Source organism: Vulpes lagopus, chromosome 2, assembly GCF_018345385.1.
Source record: "Vulpes lagopus strain Blue_001 chromosome 2, ASM1834538v1, whole genome shotgun sequence".
In the NCBI taxonomy this organism is placed as follows: Eukaryota; Metazoa; Chordata; class Mammalia; order Carnivora; family Canidae; genus Vulpes; species Vulpes lagopus.
Window position 1 is genome coordinate 149,738,227 of NC_054825.1, and position 21,172 is coordinate 149,759,398.

The window sequence follows — 21,172 nt, forward strand, 5'->3', positions numbered from 1 at the left end:
TACCCTCCACATGGGGCTCGAACTCAGGACCCCGAGATCAAGAGTCACACACTCCAAATTTGCCAGCCAGCCAGGCGTCCTCTATCTTAACCATTTTTACTGTGTATATGAAGTACCTCCACACTGCTCGGCAACCGTCACCACCATGCATCCCCAGAACTATTCCATCTTCCCAAACTGAAACTCCATTCCCGTCCAACTTTAGCTTCCCATTCTCCCCTCCCTCAGTCTACAGCACCCACCATTTGACTTTTCACCTCTACAACTTCACTCTTCTAGGAATGCTGCATAAGAGGAATCATACAATAGCTGTCCTTCTGTGCCTGGCATAGTTCACTGAGCACAATGTCTTCAAGATCATCCATGTTGTAGCATGAGTCAGAATTTCCTTCCTTTTTAAAGGCTGAATAATATTCAACAGTAGCTATAAAGACACATATTATTTACCCATTCATCTGCCTACACTTGGGTTGCTTCCACCTTTTGGCATACAGAGTACTAGCTTTTCCATCACAACTACTGCAAAGTGGAGCTTTGCAAAGATATGACATCACTAAAAGGATGGAGTGCAGTCTAATGTTGAAACTGTGAACCTCCTCAAGCTAGTACTTTGCCTGGTGTCCAAAGGATGCCATGTATCCTTCTGTTTCCTTCAAAATTAAAAATATCTCATGGTTCCCCTGGAGTTTGCTGTGGTTCTCCAATGCCCTTGGTATACTATTTGAGAACTATGCTCCAATGATGTGGAATCCACTGTTTTTTGAGTTTTCAGTTGAATAGAACTCAATCCTTAATTAAGTAACTTAAACACTACAATCAAATTTATATTTCTCATGAAGTTCCCACTGGAGATTTCTCCCATTTTTCAAGTCAGAAATTTTCTGTGTGGCAATCCTTAAGTGACATATTCTCTATACCCACTTCCACTGGATTTCTGAGAGATGGTATAATCACTCTCAAGGCTTAGAAAATGTATTTTCTTGGCCACCCTGTAAACTGTGCTTGCCCCAAAGCAATGGTACCCCCACTGTGATAGTTGGTTTTATATGCCAACTTGAGTAGCTCGTGAGGTGTCCAGACATTTGGCCAAATATCATTTCTGGGTGTTTCTGTGAGTGTTTTCAGAGGAGATTTACATTAAATCAGTAGACTGAGTAAAACAGTCTGCTCTTCCTAATGTAGATAGGCCTCACCCAATGAACTGAAGGCCTGAATAGAATAAAAAGCTGATCTTCCGCTAAGTAAGAAAGCATTCTTCCCTGACTGACTGCCTTCAAACTGGGATATCGGCTTTTTTTCTGCCTTTGGTCTCAAACTGAACCCTTGGTTCTTCCTGGGTCTCAAACCTGCCATCCTTCAGAAAGGGGGGATACCGGGATCCCTGGGTGGCGCGGCGGTTTGGCGCCTGCCTTTGGCCCAGGGCGCGATCCTGGAGACCCGGGATCGAATCCCACGTCGGGCTCCCGGTGCATGGAGCCTGCTTCTCCCTCTGCCTGTGTCTCTGCCTCTCTCTCTATCTCTCTGTGACTATCATAAATAAATAAAAATTTAAAAAAAAAAAAAAAAAAAAAAAAAAAGAAAGGGGGGATACCATTACCCCTCCTAGTTCCAGGCCTTCAGACTCAGACTAGAACTAAACCAGAACCTCTCCTGGGCCTTCAGCTTGCTGACTCCATATCTTCCATATCTTGGAAACTCTCAGCCTCCATAATCTATTCAGATATAGGTACAGGTACAGGTATAGATTCCAGCATAGATATATTTCCTATTGGTTCTGTTTCTCTGGATCCCTAGCTAATACAGCCACAGAGTCACAGGTTCTTTGGTACCTGTCCCTCTGGGTCCTGACACGGCCAGTAATGCATGAGAAAACAATGACAAATTCAGGGAGAGATGTCAACCTCAAGTTTATCACATCATCCTATCACATGATCCCCAAGTTTGAAACTCCTCCACAGCTCACCAGTGTATTCAAGATAGATCCCAACTCCTAAGCATCTCATCTGTAACCTTTATCTGGCCTCTGCTTAGTCCTCTCCAGTCTTGTCTCTTACCACAGTCCCTATACCCTCAATGTGGAATCAGGCAGAAGTTCATGAAACACACATGATGTCTCCCCTCCAGGTTTTTTTTAAGATTTTATTTATTTATTTGGCAGAGAGAGAGAGAGAGAAAGAAAGAGACAGAGCACAAGAAGGGGGAGCAGCAGAGGGAGAGGGAGAAGCAGGCTCTCTGCCAAGCAGGGAGCCCGATGTAGGACTCGATTCCAGGACCTTGAGATCATGATCTGAGTCAAAGGCAGATATATAACTGGCTGAGCCACCCAGGCAGGTTTTGAGGGTGATTCTCCCTCTATCCAGAATAAGCTCCAGTCAACCCCCTCACACACACACACACACACACACACACACACACACACACACTTGTACATACTCTTCCACAAGACATACAATTTGCATGCTTGTAAGGCTAGCTCCTCATCTCTCAGGTGTCTGCCTAGATAGCCTACTCTCCTCCCAGATCCACTTATCAAGCAGGGGCTGGAACCCTCCAAATGTTGCCCTAGTGCCATCAGTGTATCCTTACCAGAGCCCTAACTGTGCTATATCTTAACTGCCCACTTATTTGTCAAATTTTCCTAACTCCTTGAGGGCCAGGACTATGTTTTATTAGCTAGTGTATCCCCAGAACAGTGGCTCACCTATAATACATGCTCAATAATTATCTGATCAGTAAATGATTGGATGAAGTTCAAAGAGTCCTAGATCACCATTCTCAACCTGTTGTTGGCTTAACTTAGGAACTGTCAACCAAGACCTGAAAGAGACACATTCAGCCACTGTTGGCACCATCCAGAGTGGTATCCAAGCTACAAGGCCAGAAGAGATAACAATACAGTTACCCTCGACCCCTAATCCATGCTCGTGTGTGGCCCAACCATGCAGATCCAGAACAGGCACTGTGAGCTCAGAAGCTGAGCAAGGAGGCAGAAAGTTGAGAAGAGGAGAATCGGGGGACAGCACTGATTTTTACAAGAGTTCCAAGATATATTAACCCTCAGAGTTCACTATCCCTGACTTAATGGAAGCATAATTTTTTTAAACTATGTATATAATTATACCCACTTCTGGTCACCATCAAAGTAACATCCCCAAACTCCTTACCAATGGCAATGCTGAAGTTATTTGTTCTTTCTAGACATTAGTTCCCTTGCCCCTTAATCAGCAGTACCATACAACCCAGGGCTGTTTTGAGGAATAACTGAGATTCTGTGTTGGAAGCACCCAATACAGTACCTGATACAGGCTTATTTATGACATAATAAATAGAAGCTGTTAGTACTATCAGCATTAATATTGTCAGCCAGGATTCAAAAACTGGGCCTCCACACCTAAAAACGCAAACACATGAGCCTGACATCAAGGAACGTAGCTCACCATGCTGACGCAGCAACCTGACAAGGATCGAATGATTTTGGATGCACCCCCAGGGAAAGTTTTTCCTATGCTTGTTCTAAATATCAATAGGTGTGAGAAATAAAACAATCTAAAGTCAAACCTAAACCAAAATAAGAAAAAAGCTACGTACATATTTAGGGTTTTTTTCTTAACCTGTCCATTTATACCATACAGAGGAATACAAAGACACTAAAACAACTTTTTAGTTACTCATCTGCTACAAATGAGTATTCTCCTGAACTGGGTGAGTTATGAGTTAACTGGGTGAATGACTATTCCAGGTGCTGGCAATTTTATTTGGTAGTGTACCCACCTAATACAAACAATTAAAACCAAATGCTAAAAATACCTACCGGTATATGTAATTGTGCTATTTTATGTAACCAAGCTATATTTCACATGAGATATATATATTCTTTCTTTTTTTTCTAGCCCAAATACACATTTCATGTGCAACATCACTCATTACGTCAACATCAGTTCCTATAGAGTGTGTCATTCGAATAATTTGTTATTCTCCAACAATTCCGTAATTTTTTTAACAATTCCGTAATTTAAAATACATGTTATTCAAACATTACTGAACTAAAAGCACGTTCTCTCTGCACTTCAAATTAACCAAGTTTTCTAGTTCTTCACAAGCCCCAAAATACATCGTTTCATTATTCTCTTCTGGCTTCCTTCCCTCTTGTCACCAGCTAAACTACAAAACTTTTATGAGTCTTGCTCTTGGAATAATTTTTTATCATTTCTATGTATGAATTCCTCACTCTATTGGCTGTTAAACCTTCCCCCTTCTTATCCTTTTCCTTCCAAACTTTCCTTCTAGCACCCAACCCACATCATGATGGCTCTGGCCGCCCCTCTGCTCTGTGGCCCAGGGAATCCAGTCCCTTTGTGCATCCCGAGGTTAGGGGCTTGCTAAACTGGCTCCTGCCCTCCACCACCACCACCCACCCTCACTCCCTATGTCTGATCTTTCTCACCTTTCGCTCTGTTCCACAGCCCCATGAGGTACCACATTTATCCCTGTGGTCTCCTTACCCTCACACAAATACACATCCATCCCCGTCCCAAGAAAGCTACATATCATTAAGAGACTATCAGCTTTGACCCTTACATTCAATCATGTGTTTTCCCATAAGATTTGCTGGCAGAGAAGGATCTGGAGAGGAGAAAAAAAATCGTTTCCACTTTGAAAAGATCCCAGAAAGACAATCCTACCTTTCCCAGGATTTGGAGGAAAAGGATTTCCAAACTCCTGCTGCTTTGGCTTTAAAGTGTGTGGCCCTGACATGCCTCCAGCCTGGGTGACCTGGTATCGTGGCTTCCCATTGGTGAGCACTTGTCTCCTGGGGCTCAAGGCGGGCAGATGGAGGGGGCTCTCGGCCATGTTGCTCTGAGGAGCCATCCCTCCTCCCGAGGGCATCTTGAGATGGAGGCTGTTACCAAGGCTTCCGATGGCAGGGCTTGCTGTGCTGCCACAGGACGTGGGGCCAGGAGTCCCAGAGTGGGCTTGGATGGGAGGAATGTGTTGGCCACTGACCATCCCAGGCCCCTGTGGGGTTCCTGATGTCCGGTGGAGACTCATGCTGCATGACCTTCCATTCATTCTGAAAAAACCTGTGGCCAGGATGGTCAAATATCCAATGGCACTAATGACTCCTTTCAGGCAAAGTCCAATAAGTTATCCATGGTGTGGGTTATTAGCCTGTTTAAAAAAATAAATACAGGCATTTTTAAAAGTAAAAATGAAACTAAGTCACAGTGAGTTTTCAACCTGTGTAGCATTCATATCAGGAAGAAAAGAAGCACTCTTAGCAAAACGGCCTTTTATGTAAAGCAGGGTCATCAAATACATGGTTCATTGGCAGGCACTCTCCCCTCCTGCATTCATGGTAGACATGGATTATGGATCACTGTATTGTTTTGTTTGCCACTGAGCCCTTCTCAATACAGTGCTCTTGGCAACTACAACCAATCAACTGGTGCCAGCTTGCAAAATGAAACTTATTTGGCTCCCTAGAAGATCTGTCCATACTAGTTCACTTTTGCTACAGTGAGTCTTGGGAAGTCCAAAGCATCACCTTTGCGAGCTGTGAGACCAATGCTCCAAAGTTTCCAGTAAACAAGCAAAAGGCAGATATGGCCTCTAAATGAAATTATGAGGATATTAAACCACTCTCTGATTTTTACTGTAAGAGCAAAATGTTCACAGTCCCTGGACTCACGTAAGATAAAAATAGGGGCTTGGGATTCTCACGAAGACGTCATATAACCACATATCCAAATACAGCAGCATCAGAGTCTTGGTTCCATAATGATTCTGAGTTATGGGGATGAAAAAAGAATCAACACCACAATACTCTCACCTTCTATTAAGATCCTAGAAAAGGAAAAGTCTCTGCAAAACACTTCATGGAAAGCATAATGAAAGAAGGAGGCAATTATGTTCACCATACACACCACACATAGTAAATCAACCATAGTTCCACAAACATGGTTCCATCTGCCACCCCACCGCCACCTTCCTCAAGTGACAAAGAAAGAACCAACAGCACTGGTATGACCACAGGACATCATTATCCATCTGTATATCATAAAGTCAGTACTCTCTGGCTACAAATCTTTAGGAAAGGCCCTTCCCTCCCTTAACCAAAAGCTCATAAAATGTATATAGAGTCAAGGAGGTGACTAAGTGCCACTATTCCAAATGAATGACAAACATAGTCACAATCTGTATTCTTTTACACAGATATGATTGTCATGCAAAGAAGCCAAAGCTGAACAAATATAGGAGATATGGCTGAGTACACAGTGGTAGTAGTCAGATATTCTCTACTGGATGATTCCTACGTTTTCTCTAGGATCCACTCAATGTCTTAGACAAATATTCCCAACCAACTCTCAAATAAATGGCTCCATCAGCCATCAGGGACAGAATATTGGAGGGAAAACTCTCTGTGAAAAAGTTTTTTTTTTTCATTTATCCTTTTAGAAAATCAAAAGATTTGATTTTTAAGTCAAGCACTCACTGTGCCCTCTGCAAAGTTTAGTGTGTGCCCAAATGTTGAGAAACTTAAAAAATTATTAACAATATAACATTTGGAATGTTTCCCTCGCCTTTACCAATTTTCTACTTTATTAAGAATTCTATCAGTCCAGCATATTTCATATGGCCACACCATTCAATCCTGAGAAACACTCTGAGCCCCTGCTCCTGCCCTTCCTTCCATTACAGTCCCCAAGAACGGACAAGGAAAGCCAGCCTACCCAAACTTTATCACTTTAAGTTGTTTAATGGAACAATAAGAAATAAACCCTAGTACTAAACAGGTTGTTAAGATTTTGGTTTTTTACATTGGGAAAAATCCCAATGCCTTTCCAGCTGTGTCCATTTAAGAACTCCAGTGACTTATCATCTGGTCTGTTGAGTCGTGGGTTGACTGTGACCAAGAATCATTTCATATCTCTGTGCTTTGCCAGAGGATGTTGGCCATCTATTCTTCACTCATTCATAAAATAGTGTTTTCTGACTACTCTTAACCCTGCAAAAGAGAGCACTTATTCAGCACCAACCAAAAGAAGTAAGTATATATGTTGTATTGGCAATTTGTTGAAAATGAGGAATCATCCAATATGACTGGCATTATGAGCCATCGTGAGTCCATGTGACAAGCGTCTGTAGATTTACAGACTATGCCCCACTTCCAGTTTTTAAAAACAAAGGAGTCATTTTTGGCAGCAAGATCAATACAAGCAGGAATTCTCATCAAAAATCTGGATAAAAACACATAAGTAGGTACTTAGCATTAGATTAGATCATTAAGAAGGTTTGTGAGAAAAATAATGTGCTGAGAAGCTAATTAAGTATCAGATATTCATACCTGCCTGTCAAGCTGGACTTTTATTTTATTTTTAAACTGAACTCCTGTTTTAAATACCTTTAGATTGAAAGTAACAACAACAATAACAAAAATGCACTTAAATTTTATTACTAAAAAAGCAACAGCCAGAAAGCAAAGTGATGAATGCCATAAAGAAACACCAGTAAGGTGATGGCATACAAGCTAGGAAAACCAACCTCAAGACAAAATAATATAAACTCTGTGTGAAAATATGCTTAATAACCCAGTTTGCACATTAATCATGCCAATGGATTTTTCAAGCATTAGAGACAAGAATTTAAAAATCAATTTTATCTACTGGTATTAAAGTACTTTATATACTTTTTAGCAAGGCCATATGATCATTTATAATCCTAAATCCCCGCGTTAACAAAAAAGCAATAAACTGCTAACTTTTAAGAAAGATACATCCTTATTTAATCAGAGTAAAAACAGCACTCAACTAGAAGTCAGGACACCTAAGTTCTACCTCTGGCAAATCATTTATAACTTCTCTGGCTTACAGTTTCCATCTATAAAACAGCTGATGATAATCAGTGCCATCTCTTGAAATTCTAATCTTCCAGATAATTAAGATAAGGAAGATTATCAAAGATATCCACTTAAGATGATCAAAGATAAATATGTAGATTTTATACCTATGACACTTAAGTCAAGAGGACAGGGTAGACATGAAAGCAAAAATAGTAACCTTCATCCACTCCATCAAAGCAAGAGCAGATAGGAGGTTCTCACATTAGCAGTGTGCTAAAAAGACAACACTTACCTTGAAAAATGGATAACAGGACTAAATTTGCCTACACTTGGGCAGCCCCGGTGGTGCAGCGGTTTAGCGCCGCCTGCAGCCCAGGGCGTGATCTGGAGACCCTGGATCCAGTCCCACGTCAGGCTCTCTGCATGGAGCCTGCTTGTGTCTCTGCCTCTCTCTCTCATTCTCTTTGCATCTCTATGAATAAATAAAATCTTTTAAAAAATAAATAAATAAATTTGCCTACACTTTGCCAAAAAGTAAAATCACGACTAATCAATATATCAAAACCTAACTGGTAGATTTCCATTGGCAGAGCATCCTTCTATTTAAAAATCTATTCAAGGGGCACCTGGGTAGGTTGGTTCAGCACCCGACTCTTGATTTCTGTTCAGGTCATGATCTTAGGGTCATGAGATCAAGCCCCACATTGTGCTTCTCGTTCTGTGGGGTATGCTTTAGATCCTCCTTCTCCCTCTGCCCCTCCCCCTCTCCACTGGCACACTCTCTCTTTTAAAAAAAGTATTCAAGTTCTCCAGAATTACTTTCTCCTCCACCCTCCACTCACTGCCTACCCCAAAGCTATCAACAGAAAAAGAAGAAGAAGAAGAAGAAGAAGAAGAAGAAGAAGAAGAAGAAGAAGAAGAAGAGGAAGAAAAAGAAAGGGACATCTGGAAATACAAATTTAGGGTACTTTGGATCTGACATATTGATACATTTAGAGTTTTAACACTCTGTCCATTCAAACAATGAAAATGTTCATTCTGTCAAATGAGTCAACATGAGTTAATAAATCTTTCCATTGACCACTTTCAAACTCTTAAAACACACTCCTCTAAGTCAGGTCAGAAAGGAAATTACTTAACTTCTAAGGAAACTAAGGCACAAAACCATTTAATAATTTCACTGGTTTTCTGGAAAAGCTATGACTTTGATCAAAACACAAAATCATGACACTATCTTCTACCCAAGGCTCCAGGCACTGTGTCTCATAGATTAAAAGATCCAACAAGTAAAAAGCAAGGTTAATTCATCCATTCAAGGAAATTCCAAAAACACGAGTCCATAATGCCTCTTTTACAGCCAAAAGCCCTTTCCTAGTAAATATCATTAATAAACTCATCTAGAGTCATAATTCATCTGATGAGCCAGTTAATTATTAATTTTCATACATCATTTCATTTCCTTAGGCTACATTTAGCCTTTGTTACATTTTCCATTCCTTATGCCACAAGTGTTTCTTACTCTGCATAAAAAACCTGATAATGAGACACAAAATACTGGTCAGCAAACAAAATGCTTCTGGACTGCTTCTTTTATATACATCTAAGCCATCTAAAATAGGGTTTTTATCGATTTTTTTTTATTTTTTTCCCCTTCGGGTTAATGATTGTGTAATTTCATTAACTGCTTTTTCAACATCACTGCCTTGATCATTAATAGGCCCAAGCTATTCCCCTGCGCTTCTCTGGTTACAGCTTTTGTAGCCAGAAGAATATAGAGATGAAAAGCCTATTGACAAATAATATAAGCTATTCTCATGCGCGGCTGCAGTGTGAAGCACATTTTGCAATTCAATCAAGGACAGATAGAGCTGAATGTTCTTAGATCTCAGGAGTTCATTTTAATAAGCAGAATGTACCTTGTCCTAACACAGGTGACTGACTCCTCAGAAAAGATTGTATAAACAAAAACCAATCTTGTAAGGCATTTTATTGGCAACAATATAAACATGGCTATATTAGATGAAATCAATAAATCAAAATTATTCTTGCCTGCAATTCTGACGAGGGAAGTGCAAACATGTGCCTGTGAAACTGGAGGATATTATAGAGGAAATGCATTAGATGTGTACAATATTATTTCTCTAAATTGAAAGGGAGGGTACAATATTATGATAAAATAACCCACAACAAAGTGGAGTTGATCATTTCCGTGGTTTCACAACGTTATTCAGTGAGACTGACAGATTCACAGACTTTACAACAGAAGTTACACAGAAACAAGACTGGGTGGGATATTTCCACATGAGTGAGATGTAGAGCAACAAACTTATGGAGGTTACACCTGGTAGCTACCACGTATAGAATATAGTCAGGTAGGCACTGCCAAGGTCTGATGTCCATAATGCTACGAATATTAACATACTTATTCTGAACACTAAGATGTATGAACATTATTCAAGCAATATAATCACCAGTAAGATAAAATCTTACAAATCAACGAGGTTTAGTGCTGAGTTATATCAATTACAAACATAAAGACAAATTACTATTCCCTCCAGATATTCAAGACCATTCTTTCAAAGCCCACTCAGAAAAGATAACGTAATGAACATTATGGATTCCATCTAGTAGAATCCCTGACCATCTTATCTGTGGATTTAAACCCTTAGCTATCCAGGGATATACACATTTTAATTTTTTTATTTTTATATTTTATAAAATTTTCTCAATGAAAATAATCTCCCCTAAGTAGGGAATAAAACAACCAGCAGTGCCCTTTTAAATTTAAATTAATGGCTAAGACATGCCAAATGCAGACAGTAAACATAGGCTAAGGAAAGAAAACAAGAGCAAAGGAGAAGAGCAATATATTAAAAATTCAGTAACCTCTATTAGAATCCATTCACCATACTTCAGTCCATCTATGTAACTCTCATACTCCCCCAGCTCACTGAATGTCGCTACTTTTAGTAGTAATTATCTACAAACGTTTCATTTACTTTGTCTCAATCATTAACTCATCAATGAGTACAGAAAGTTGTAGAAATCTGTGACCCTATCACAAATGGCAAGGGAAAGGGGAATAATTAGGACTCTAAGAGATCACACAAAACGAGAATGAACTTGGAACCAAAAATATTTTTAATACAAACATAGGTATGTTCAGAAAAGTAACCATGCTGTGGCTCCTAAGTTCCTAGATCTATTTTTAACAAAATGCTCTTTCTAAAGCAGTGTTTCTCAAACTGGTTGCAATACGATGGTAGGCCCTGAAATCAATTATTCAATGGAAAAAGTATATTTTAATGAAACTGAACTGACTAGACCAAAATAGAAGCTACCAGAGTACATCTAATGTATTAATTGTTAAGTACTGTTTTGTGTCTGTTACTTGTGGGTATACATGTCTGTATGTATCTGTAATGCTTATAGCGTATTTTGCCTAAGATGAAAAATATGTTTTATGGTGAGTTACAGTCAAAAAGGTATAAAAGCAACTTAAAAAAGCATTTAGACTGTTGCCTGCTCAGACACCTAAAAAGAAAAGCTGCAGGTATAGACAGAGTTGAACAGCCAAAGTAAAAGAAATATCAAATTATAGTTGCAATGAGCAAAGAATCTAAAAGTTCAACATTTTTAGCTTTATAAAACATAAGGATTCACCAATACAAGGCTATCCTCCTACCACTGCCATCTTTGTGCATTTGACTCAGTATCACTTCATCAGCCGTGCTCTATAAACACCAAAAATCAACCAACTAACAAAATTAGGATCCAAATGACCCACAATTGTAGTGATTTCTCATTGTAGAAGGTAGGGGGACCTACCCTGAAACAGAATTTCCTTCTTACAATGCTAAAGGGGGACAAGTTTAAATTAATGCCTAACTGCCTTTGAGAACTGAGTTTTCCAAAATATGTTCTTAATATGAGTTAACCATCAGATCCTATGAAGAGGAATTTGAAATGGAAAAATGAACACATTCCTTATGATGTCACCACTGAATTAATTACCTGAATTGCAAAGAGTGAACACCACAGGGCCATGGTTTGAGACACAAAGGCCACTTCAGAAATATAAAAGAAAAGTAACTAGCTGGAGATTTTTCTTTCAAAAACAAAACAAAACCTCCACACTCATACAAGGAGGTACATATGTAGTAAAATATGGCAAATGTAAAGTACATTCTTTGTCATTTTTTTGTGTACAAATAACTAGTTGGTCTATATGAATAACTATTTACAAAGCTAAAGGTCACAATCCTTTCAAACAGGTAATAAATAATTATTTATGGGAGGTTCTAGAAATAAAATTGAATTGGGATCCCTGGGTGGCGCAGCGGTTTGGCGCCTGCCTTTGCCCCAGGGCGCGATCCTGGAGACCCGGGATCGAATCCCACATCGGGCTCCCGGTGTATGGAGCCTGCTTCTCCCTCTGCCTGTGTCTCTGCCTCTCTCTCTCACTGTGTGCCTATCATAAATAAATAAATAAATAAAAATTTAAAAAAAAAAAGAAATAAAATTGAATTTATCACAGATTAAACCAAATATTCAAGCATATTAAAGTGTCCTGCATCACATGCAAAACTGATTTCTTTTCTTCGATGTAGTTATTGCCTAAAAGTGACCAATAAAACTATTTTTAGTGTTGATAGACAAAAGTATTACACAAGTTAAATTATGTTCACTGACATCACTGCAGAAGTATGAACATTCACAACAATGACTAGGCCCTTAACCAATATGACAACATATTTATTGAAGGGAAGGGAGGAAGGAAGGGAGAAAGAAGAAAAAAAGAAAAAGAAAAAGAAAAAGAAAAAGAAAGAAAGAAAACGGGATAGAGAAAAAAACCAACACGAATGACTCAGTCAAGTTACAGAAAGAAGTGGAATCTACTACTGGTCATGCTGAAAAGGTTGGGAAAACATTAATCCATTTCTTCACGCACAAGAATAACAAGAATTCATACACAGCCCTGGCATCTGCTTAGTTTTCTGCATACAGTGTGCAGCAGGCCTAGAAATGAAACTTCTTGGATCTGGCTCTGAACTTCAGGAAGAAATGATATTCAGAAAATCTGATCTGGAAGAAGAAGAAGAAGAAGAAAGGAAGAAAGTCTGATCTCTTTACCAAGGCCCCTGGAACAGGGTCTGATCTGGTGCTGTAACCCTATCTGCCCATCTGCAGTTCAGCCGGGCTTCCTGCACCTGAAGGAATGTGCAGTTGTTCTCATTCTTGGCCTTGAGGAGATCACATCAGACGAGAATGGTCCCATCAGCTTTCTTCATTTCAAGTCTGCTCTCTACCACTCACAGCCCTTGTGATTCCAGTTTTACAGACAAATCCCCTGATTTTGTTCCCATAGTGGAACATAATTGGATCCTTGTTTCTGCTCATCCTACATGTTGTACTCGAGTCCACATGGGTGGTCTTTCCCCTCCTCCCTTCTTTGGCCCTCTTTTTCCCCAAATCCAGATCCTACTTACCCTCCATGTCCATCCCAAATCTGTAGGCCTTCCCTGATCCTCTCTTAATATCTGTACCTATTTGCAGAATGGTTAGAATTAGACTATCATACATAGTTCATAGGATTACAAAATATGAAATGAGACCAATCATGTTACTTCCTCAGCACAGTGCCTGGCACAAGGACCCAGTAAATGTTAACTATTTTACTCAAAATACCTCTCTTGTAACATCCATAACTTTCTACATTACCTTATAGTTACTTGTCTGTTTCATCTCCCTGCCTAAATTCTAATTACATTAAGTTTAGAGGCCTTGTCTAATTTACCCTTTGAACTTTCATGAGTGCTTATATGTTCATAGATGGTTTTAGACAATACCTACACCTCTGTATTTTTCATACTACACATATTACACACATGTGGATTCATATATAACATTTATATATCACATGCATTTATTGTACTCATAGTTGTACTGCTCATTAATATTGAAATATGTGATATCAGTAAAATATATAATTACATATTTGTACCCTATATTTATCATTTATTGCCCAAATAAATAACAGTGCAATAAGGTATAACTGTATGATAACAAACCCTACACTCTGTGCCAGTTTAAACACAGTTGCATGCTCCCTCGTTTATTCTTTTCTGTGACAGGAAAAAGTAGCCAGACACTATGCCAGTCTTCTAAGCAGAAACATTATTCTGGCCTTTATCTTGGCATACTCATGAACAATGAAAAATCGTAGCTAAAAGCTGGAAAACAAACACAGTCATTTTGTTACTGAGACCAGGCACTTCTTCTTTTGCTATGGGGGTTGGTGGCCCTAATGGGGATTGTCAAATGCATCTGGAGCACTCAGTTGGAATGCTGAGCTTCTCAGCATTCTCCTTGCTCATCCCACACTGGCTTTGAACTGGTCTTTCACTCTTGTCTGCTGTCCCCTATCAGACCATCAGTGGGATAGAAAACACGGCTTCTGTTTTGTCAGTGTTCTAATTCTATCATATTAAGTAATGCCTGACCAACTAAGTTCTGCAAGCTCAATTATTCCCACCATCTTTAAAGGGAAATCCAAATTATTTGACCTACTGGAAGGCTGTGACATCAGCAAAAGAAGCCAGATCCAAGAGTACATAATGAATTATTCCACTCACATAAGGTATTTTTAAAAACGGGCAAGATTAATGTATCTGTTAGAAGTCAAGGCAGTGGTTACTCTTGAGGGGGAACATAATGATGAGTGTGTGAAATGTTGGTAACGTTCTTTTTCTTGATCTGGATGCCAGTTTTTCAGTTCGGTTTAGCTAGTGAAAATTCACCAAGCTTAAGATACATGTTCTTTTCTGTATGGCTATTTTATTTCAGCTCAATAAAAAACATGGGTTTTGTTTCAACTCCACCTTAAGTAAATGGAGAACCTGACTTGGGGGCATCTTTTTTATCAAACTACATGTTAGAGTCATTTAAAGATTCTGCCGTATGTCTCATCCTCCAGGAATGAGTAAGGCAGCACATTTTTGTTACACAAATTTCCTAGATGCCATTTATCTATTTTTTAAATTTTATTTTTAATCCTAATTGAGTCCACGAAGCAACCAAACTTAGTGAAAAAGTTAAACCTTGTGTTTCCACCATCTTTATATTATCCTCTACAGAAAATAATTACAGAAACACACAAAAAAATGACTTCTCCAGGGAAGAGAATGTGCAGGAGATGCCACTTCCTGAATTATCTCCTTCAAAACATACTTCATCTCTACTTGGAAGAATTACAAATTAGCATTACAACTCCAAAGATCAATACGTACAATATGAGAGGGGACAAAAGTGAAAAGAATGTCCTCGGGCTTAATTTACTAGCAAGAAAGAACACTCAGAGGAAAAAAAAAAAAAGACTGAAAACACTCAGCTCTCTTTTGAAACAATGGAAAGACCACTTTCTACCATATGACTGAAGACATAGCTGGTACAGAACAGAACGTTAGTTTGCTATTTTCACCTTCCCTATCCTATTTTGGCCCAGTAGGAACTGCACCCACTAGGTGAACCGTGGAGTTTATCCCACCCCAGCCCCAAAAAGTTGCTTTTCCTATTTGGAATGAAGATCACTTCTAAGCAAATTAACAGACTCCATTTACTCAAGCTCTAGCAAACCACTCATTTTAAGGAACTTGGTTAGAAGCAGGGATCAGAGAAAAAGATGCCCTCTCACAACTGGCCCAAGGTGACCCAGGAAGAGAGGGAATTACAGCAGCACTTAGACTGAACCACTCATACTCAAGAATTGCTGACTCCTCTGAGCAACAAAGGAAAAGAATTCACCAATAAGAAGTGTTTTTCAAAGGAATTGGAAAAGAAATGTCCCCTACTCTTCCTTTCAAAGGCAGTGGCAGGTCTGATGTGGCTGCCATAGACAACTGGTGAAAACACAGGAAAACTGCAGTGCCTTTACATGTGATCTCTCCCAGCTGCAACAATAACATGTCATAGCACACTCCTGTCTCTATGTGGCTGCAAGCTTTCCCCCAACCTTCATATGGGCAGATCCTTTTTCTAAAAATCTTTGCATGGTGCACTTATTCAACACTTCACCAAGGAAGCAAAATTAGGGGAGGGCGAAGAGGAGGAATGAATGGGAGGATTAAAACCAAATAAATCAATTTTATACAAAAAAAAAAAAAAAAAAAAGCTTCCCAGTTTAGTGTAAAAGGGTAGTCTAACAGAGAATGTGACACGGGGGAAACGGATGTCTGGCTAACTCCCAATGCAGAAATCATGACTCATCAAAGCTTTCAGTGGGGACATAAGAAGGTTTCACATTTGTCTTGAGTTCACCTTCACGCCAAGAGAGGCTCTCTGCACCAGAAACTGGGGAACTTCATTGTGTGTCCAGCATCTGTGACAACTGACTATGAGGGCTTCGACAAAACCCTACAAGTCTCTGGATCTGGGTTTCGTCATCCATAGGGGATCCATAGCCAAGGTCCTTCTAGTTTTTAGTCTCTACTTGATATTCCCAGATTCCAGATCCCAGATCCTAAGGGGAATCGGTCCGCTGGGGGGAGCTGCAGTACATCCCTCTCCTCAAACTCCAGCACCCCGCCCCCCACCCCAGCCCAAACTCTGGGGGAGATACTGAGGTTCTGGAAGTAGATGGGGAGAGGGTGCAAAGCCCTTTTCTCCGTAAAAGGGGCCACAACCACCAGAGTCCAGTCCCAAAAGACGCTGCTCCCTGCCATCCCGGAAGTACCCTCCACCCCCCGCCCCTGCCCCGGGTTTAGATGCTCCAGAGATGAGGGCCTCGCGGAAACCCAGGAAGCCTAGCAGGAGGTGAGGAATACAGAGCAGACGGGCGGGGGGGGGGGGGGGGGGGAGGGGGCTCTCCAGGCAGGAGGAGGGCCTGAGAGATCGAGACGTGCTGGGGACCCGCCGGGCGGGGAGACACGACTGGGGCAGGGTAGGAGGAGGGCAGCCCTTATCCCGACCCCCTGGCGTGGCCCGCGGAGGTCGGAGGCCCGAGCCACTAGGCTCCCCCGCGCGGAGCGAGGGGCGGGTCTGAGGGCGGAGGCGGCAGGGCCCTGGCTGGGGCGCGCTGTTGCGACCCCGTCACTCGCCGGCCGCCTCTGACCCTAACCCTCCGCCGGGTCCGCGAGCTAGCGCAGCAAAACAAAACAAACTCGTGCCGGTTTCCTGTTGTGCAACCCAGCCCCGAGCAAGTCGGGCCGAAAGGGCGCCGCCGCCGGCCCGCGGCTGGGAAACCCGAGCGGGGAGAGCAGCGCGCTGCCCTTCCCGGCCCGAGCTGAGCTGGGATCCGGGGCGGCTGCGGCCCGGGGCTGCCATCCAGCCAGCGTCCTCACCCTCGGGGCTGCTTTCGCTTCTTGCCTCCCAAACACCCCCAACAAGTGGAGGGCGCGACCCCCGAAGCCAGAAACCACCTTTCCCAAAGCTTCTCCCTCCAGGTACCTAACTGAATCATCCATAGGATGACAAATCACTCAGGGCCGAGTTTTCCAGACACTTGGTAACTTCCTCGTCCCCGAGGTGACTTGTCAGCTCCAGTGAGTAACTTGGAAGTGTCGCTTGGGGCAAGGTGTGTGTCTAGGAGAGAGCCGGCTGCTCAGTCACGCTTTCCAGAGAGCGGCCCCGACAGACTTCAAAATACACACAGCGTCATTTACAGGGACTGGAGCTGTGAGCGGGACGGAGTGGCCAAGACTGAGACATTCTCCAAACAGTGCTGACATTCTGTCGGGCCCCTAAAAATGTAAACGCAAAGTGACGAACCCGGTGGGGAGTGTGAGCGTCTGAGAATGTCTGCGCCGCTTGCCGCGTGGGAGGTTATAGTTAGAGACCTGGCGGCTGCGGGTCACCGAACGACTCCCAGAGACAGACCCCCCACCCCCACCCCCACCCCAAGAACCTTCGGAGCAATGGGGACCTTGTCTTCGGGGGGATCCAAGTCTGCAAAACGGCCTCAGCGGAGTTCCACAAACACGTGGATCTGGAGAAGGCATCGACAGACCCGTGAGCGCGCGGGACCTCCCGTCCCCCATCAGTGCCCACTTCTTCAAAGTTTCCCTTCAGTGGGGACTCGGGGGCGGCGTGCAGGACCAAGCCCGTGGGTCCTGTAACTTGCCTTGATTGTGTGGCCCTCCGGCCCCTGCTGTCCAAAAGAAAAACCCAAAACAAAACTCTTCCTAAGTAAAGAAACTTTAATACCTTGTCGGTTCCCTTTCCGTCTTCTACACTCGGTGCTCTGAGGCAACTGACAACAGGGCTTGACGCCTCATCCAGGGCTGCTGTCTCAACAAGCAGATCTTTTAGAAAATCTCGGGCTGCGGGTGCGAGTATCCTTAAACCCGCGCGAACGCCACGGGTTCCGCGTGGAAAACTCTTTCCAACCCCTAGTTTGCGTCTCCGAGCGTTAACTCCCCCCCACTCCCAAGCCGGCTTCTCCCGCCTCCCGCCTGCGAGCAAAGTTCCTATGGTATCCACTTACCAGGTAACCCGGATTTCCACAACAAAGCCAGGCGTGCGGGTCCCCTCCTCGGCCCGCCTGCGAGTGACAGCGGCGGCCGCCCTTCAGCGCGCTCCGCGGGTTCTGCCTCCTTCGGAAACGAGAACTCCCATCCAAGCCGGGGACGGAGCGCGGAAACCCGGCCCAAGCGCCGTGTGTGTGCGCGCGCGTGTGCGAGGGCAGCGGCGGCAGGGGGAGGAGGAGGCAGGAGGGGGTGGCCGGACCCTCGGCATCAGCTCATTCTCCCCCACACGGACACAGACACAGACACGCGCAAATGTTTTTAGAAAGTTGAGTTCCGACTTTGTGCCTCGCCTGTCCCGCTCATCCTCGCCCTGCGTCTGGGGGCCGGTGCGGGATGCTGGCTAATTGCTTTCGGCGGGCTCCGTTGGGGGAGCGCTGGTGCGAGCCTGGACGGCTGCGGGCGGGCGGGAGGGCGGGCGTGCGGGGAGGGGCAACGGTATCGGCCCTGGCGCTGGTGCCCTTGCGCGCCGCGCTCTGGGCTGCTGGGGCGGCGCAGTGTGGACGCGGCTGCAAGGGGAGGGAGGTGGGAGGGGGAGGGGGGAGAGGGGGGGAGAGGAGAGGGAGGGAGGGAGGGAGAAGGCGGCCCCGCGAGGAGTGTGGATGTGTGTTCGGCCGCGAGGGCCGGCCTGTAGCCAGCTGCTTCCTGAGTGTGAGCGCCGGAGGGGGAGGGGGAAGAGGGTGGGGGCGGGCTCGCCGGTCACCAGGCTGACCAATTCGATGGCCGCGCTCGTGTCTCCCTCTCCACGCGCTCACGCACGCACTCCTTCCCGTGTGCCAGGGAGTTTAGGAACTCCAGAACAGAGTAACAGCAGAGAGACACTGCCTTCTTCTTGGGCCTTATTTGTTGAATTGGCCTTTTTAACGTGAAAAAGTGTCAAGAGTTTTGACAGGATCTGATGTCAAATAGTAGAGAACAAGTGAAAACAAATACCCAATAGTAAAATACAGAGACAAAAGCTTTTTAAAAAGTGGTAAATGGCAAAAGTGTCTTTCTGATACTTAGGATTAGATGAACATAACTTTGAAAATGGCTAGGTGAAGCACAGAGGATGCCTCTGGCATCTCTTCTAAGTATAAGCAGAGAAGAAATGGAAATGTTACCTGAATATAAAATTCTAAAAACAGGCTGTTAGGAAGGGAGGCACACTCCCTGCATGTATAGCATCTATTCAGTAATACTTGCTCCTTAAGAATTCAACCTCCTGGGATGCTTGTGTGGCACAGTGGTTGAGCATCTGCCTTCATCAGCTCAAGGAGTGATCCCCTGATCCCAGTCCCACAACAGGCTCCCCATAGGGAGCCTGCTTCTCCCTCTGCCTATGTCTCTGCCTCTCTCTGTGTGTGTTTCATGAATAAATAAATAAAATCTTTAAAAATTTTTTCAACATCCTCACCTAAGCTGTGACCCCAGCCCTTCTACTTGGCTTGGTCAGAGCCCTCAAGAGACTGTCCCCAGAAGGCCAACTACTAGTGGTTCCCCACATGTACTGCTACCTATGTACAGACTTGCATCTTGGGAATCAACGTATATAAAACACAAATCCCCTCCAGTTAGGCCTTTCTGTGGTGACATTCAGAATTCTGGGTGCGCCTGGGTGGCTCAGTCGGTTAAAGCATCTGACTCTTGATTTTGGCACAGGTCATGATCTCAGGGTCTTGAGATCTAGCCCAGCTACATCTCCACGCTCGTTGTGGAGCCTGCTTAAGATTCTCTCTCCCTCTCACTGCCTCCTTCTAAGGAAAAAAATGAATTCCACCAATCCTTATATTCTATTCCAGGGCTTCCACTAAAATATAAATGAGCATTCCTATGAGCAAGATAGAAGCCCTTAAGTACACAAATGACTTGCCCCAAAAAGCCAAACCAAAATGATTATTGATAATTTTCATTTATCTTATTTCAGAAAGAATATTACTAGGGTGGGTCTGTATCCAAGATACTGACATCATACAAAAAAGCCCATTTTCACAATCCTTATGTCTTGTTATGATCTGCTTTTCAAGACTCCCTTTAAGGAAGGCATTTTTCCCCTCTGCTAAAGACACAAACTCATCAGAATATTAATCATCAGAATATCTGTCAGCAGAAGTAGAGAGAGGGAAATAAATTTATAAGTGCTTAGGATATGTCATTCTGTCAATTTTCCAGTTTCTCTCTCTGTTCTTCATCTCCTTTTAAATACAAGTATCCAAGCCCAAGATGGCAATAGATGGGCTCAACCACACACAAGAAAAGGCTCATAAAATGAAGCATGCAGCAACATCACAAAAACAAAGAAACCAAGTGGTAGAAGTTTCTATGACTATTCCATTGTGGCTAGTTATTGCAACATGCCTGACATTCACAGAAAACTCTTCCTCATTAACTCCAGCCTTCAGGAACAGAGCAAGATGGGAACACTGACCCTTTAATGTGCTTTGGGAAATTCTCTTCATCCAGACTCTTGTGCTGTACATAGGGCTCCCCAGGAACAAGACAAGCGTGGGTGGAAGCTGCAAAAAAACCGATCTACCATCTCTTGAATATCATCTTAAATACAATAGTTTTCATGCATGAAACGATATCCTAGGGGCTTGAAGAAGCTTCTGAAGCTTCCTACTTGATAGGAACAGCTTAGCTGGAAGAGAAAAATATTGTGCTACACCCTACTTTAATCAGTGGCTCATGGAAAATAAAACACTAGGAAAGCTATGAGTCATTAACCTGGAGATCCCCAAAATTCTCTTCACTTAGAAGAGACCTACGGCAGGAAAGTCATTTTTTATTTAGGTGGGATTTTCATGAGCCTCTAACATTCCTATACTTTACG

General features: G+C 42.9%; 1 protein-coding gene across 22 annotated transcripts in view; it reads right to left on the bottom strand.

Annotated features, from left to right (window-relative positions):
* The window catches only part of GLIS3 (GLIS family zinc finger 3), a 622,522-nt gene that overhangs the window by 428,055 nt on the left and 173,295 nt on the right, over positions 1-21,172 (bottom strand). For 18 of the 22 annotated variants that reach the window (XM_041729374.1, XM_041729434.1, XM_041729405.1 and 15 more), the window contains one exon: positions 4,683-5,169. The exons of 1 other annotated variant lie outside the window; for it this stretch is intronic. In XM_041729374.1, the coding sequence (XP_041585308.1) occupies positions 4,683-5,070 (388 nt within the window). In that variant the 5' untranslated portion in view covers positions 5,071-5,169. Of the gene's footprint in view, positions 1-4,682; positions 5,170-18,040; positions 18,240-18,320; positions 18,765-21,172 lie in introns of those variants that run through there. 3 more of the 22 variants (XM_041729339.1, XM_041729489.1, XM_041729542.1) reach the window with 3 other exon arrangements.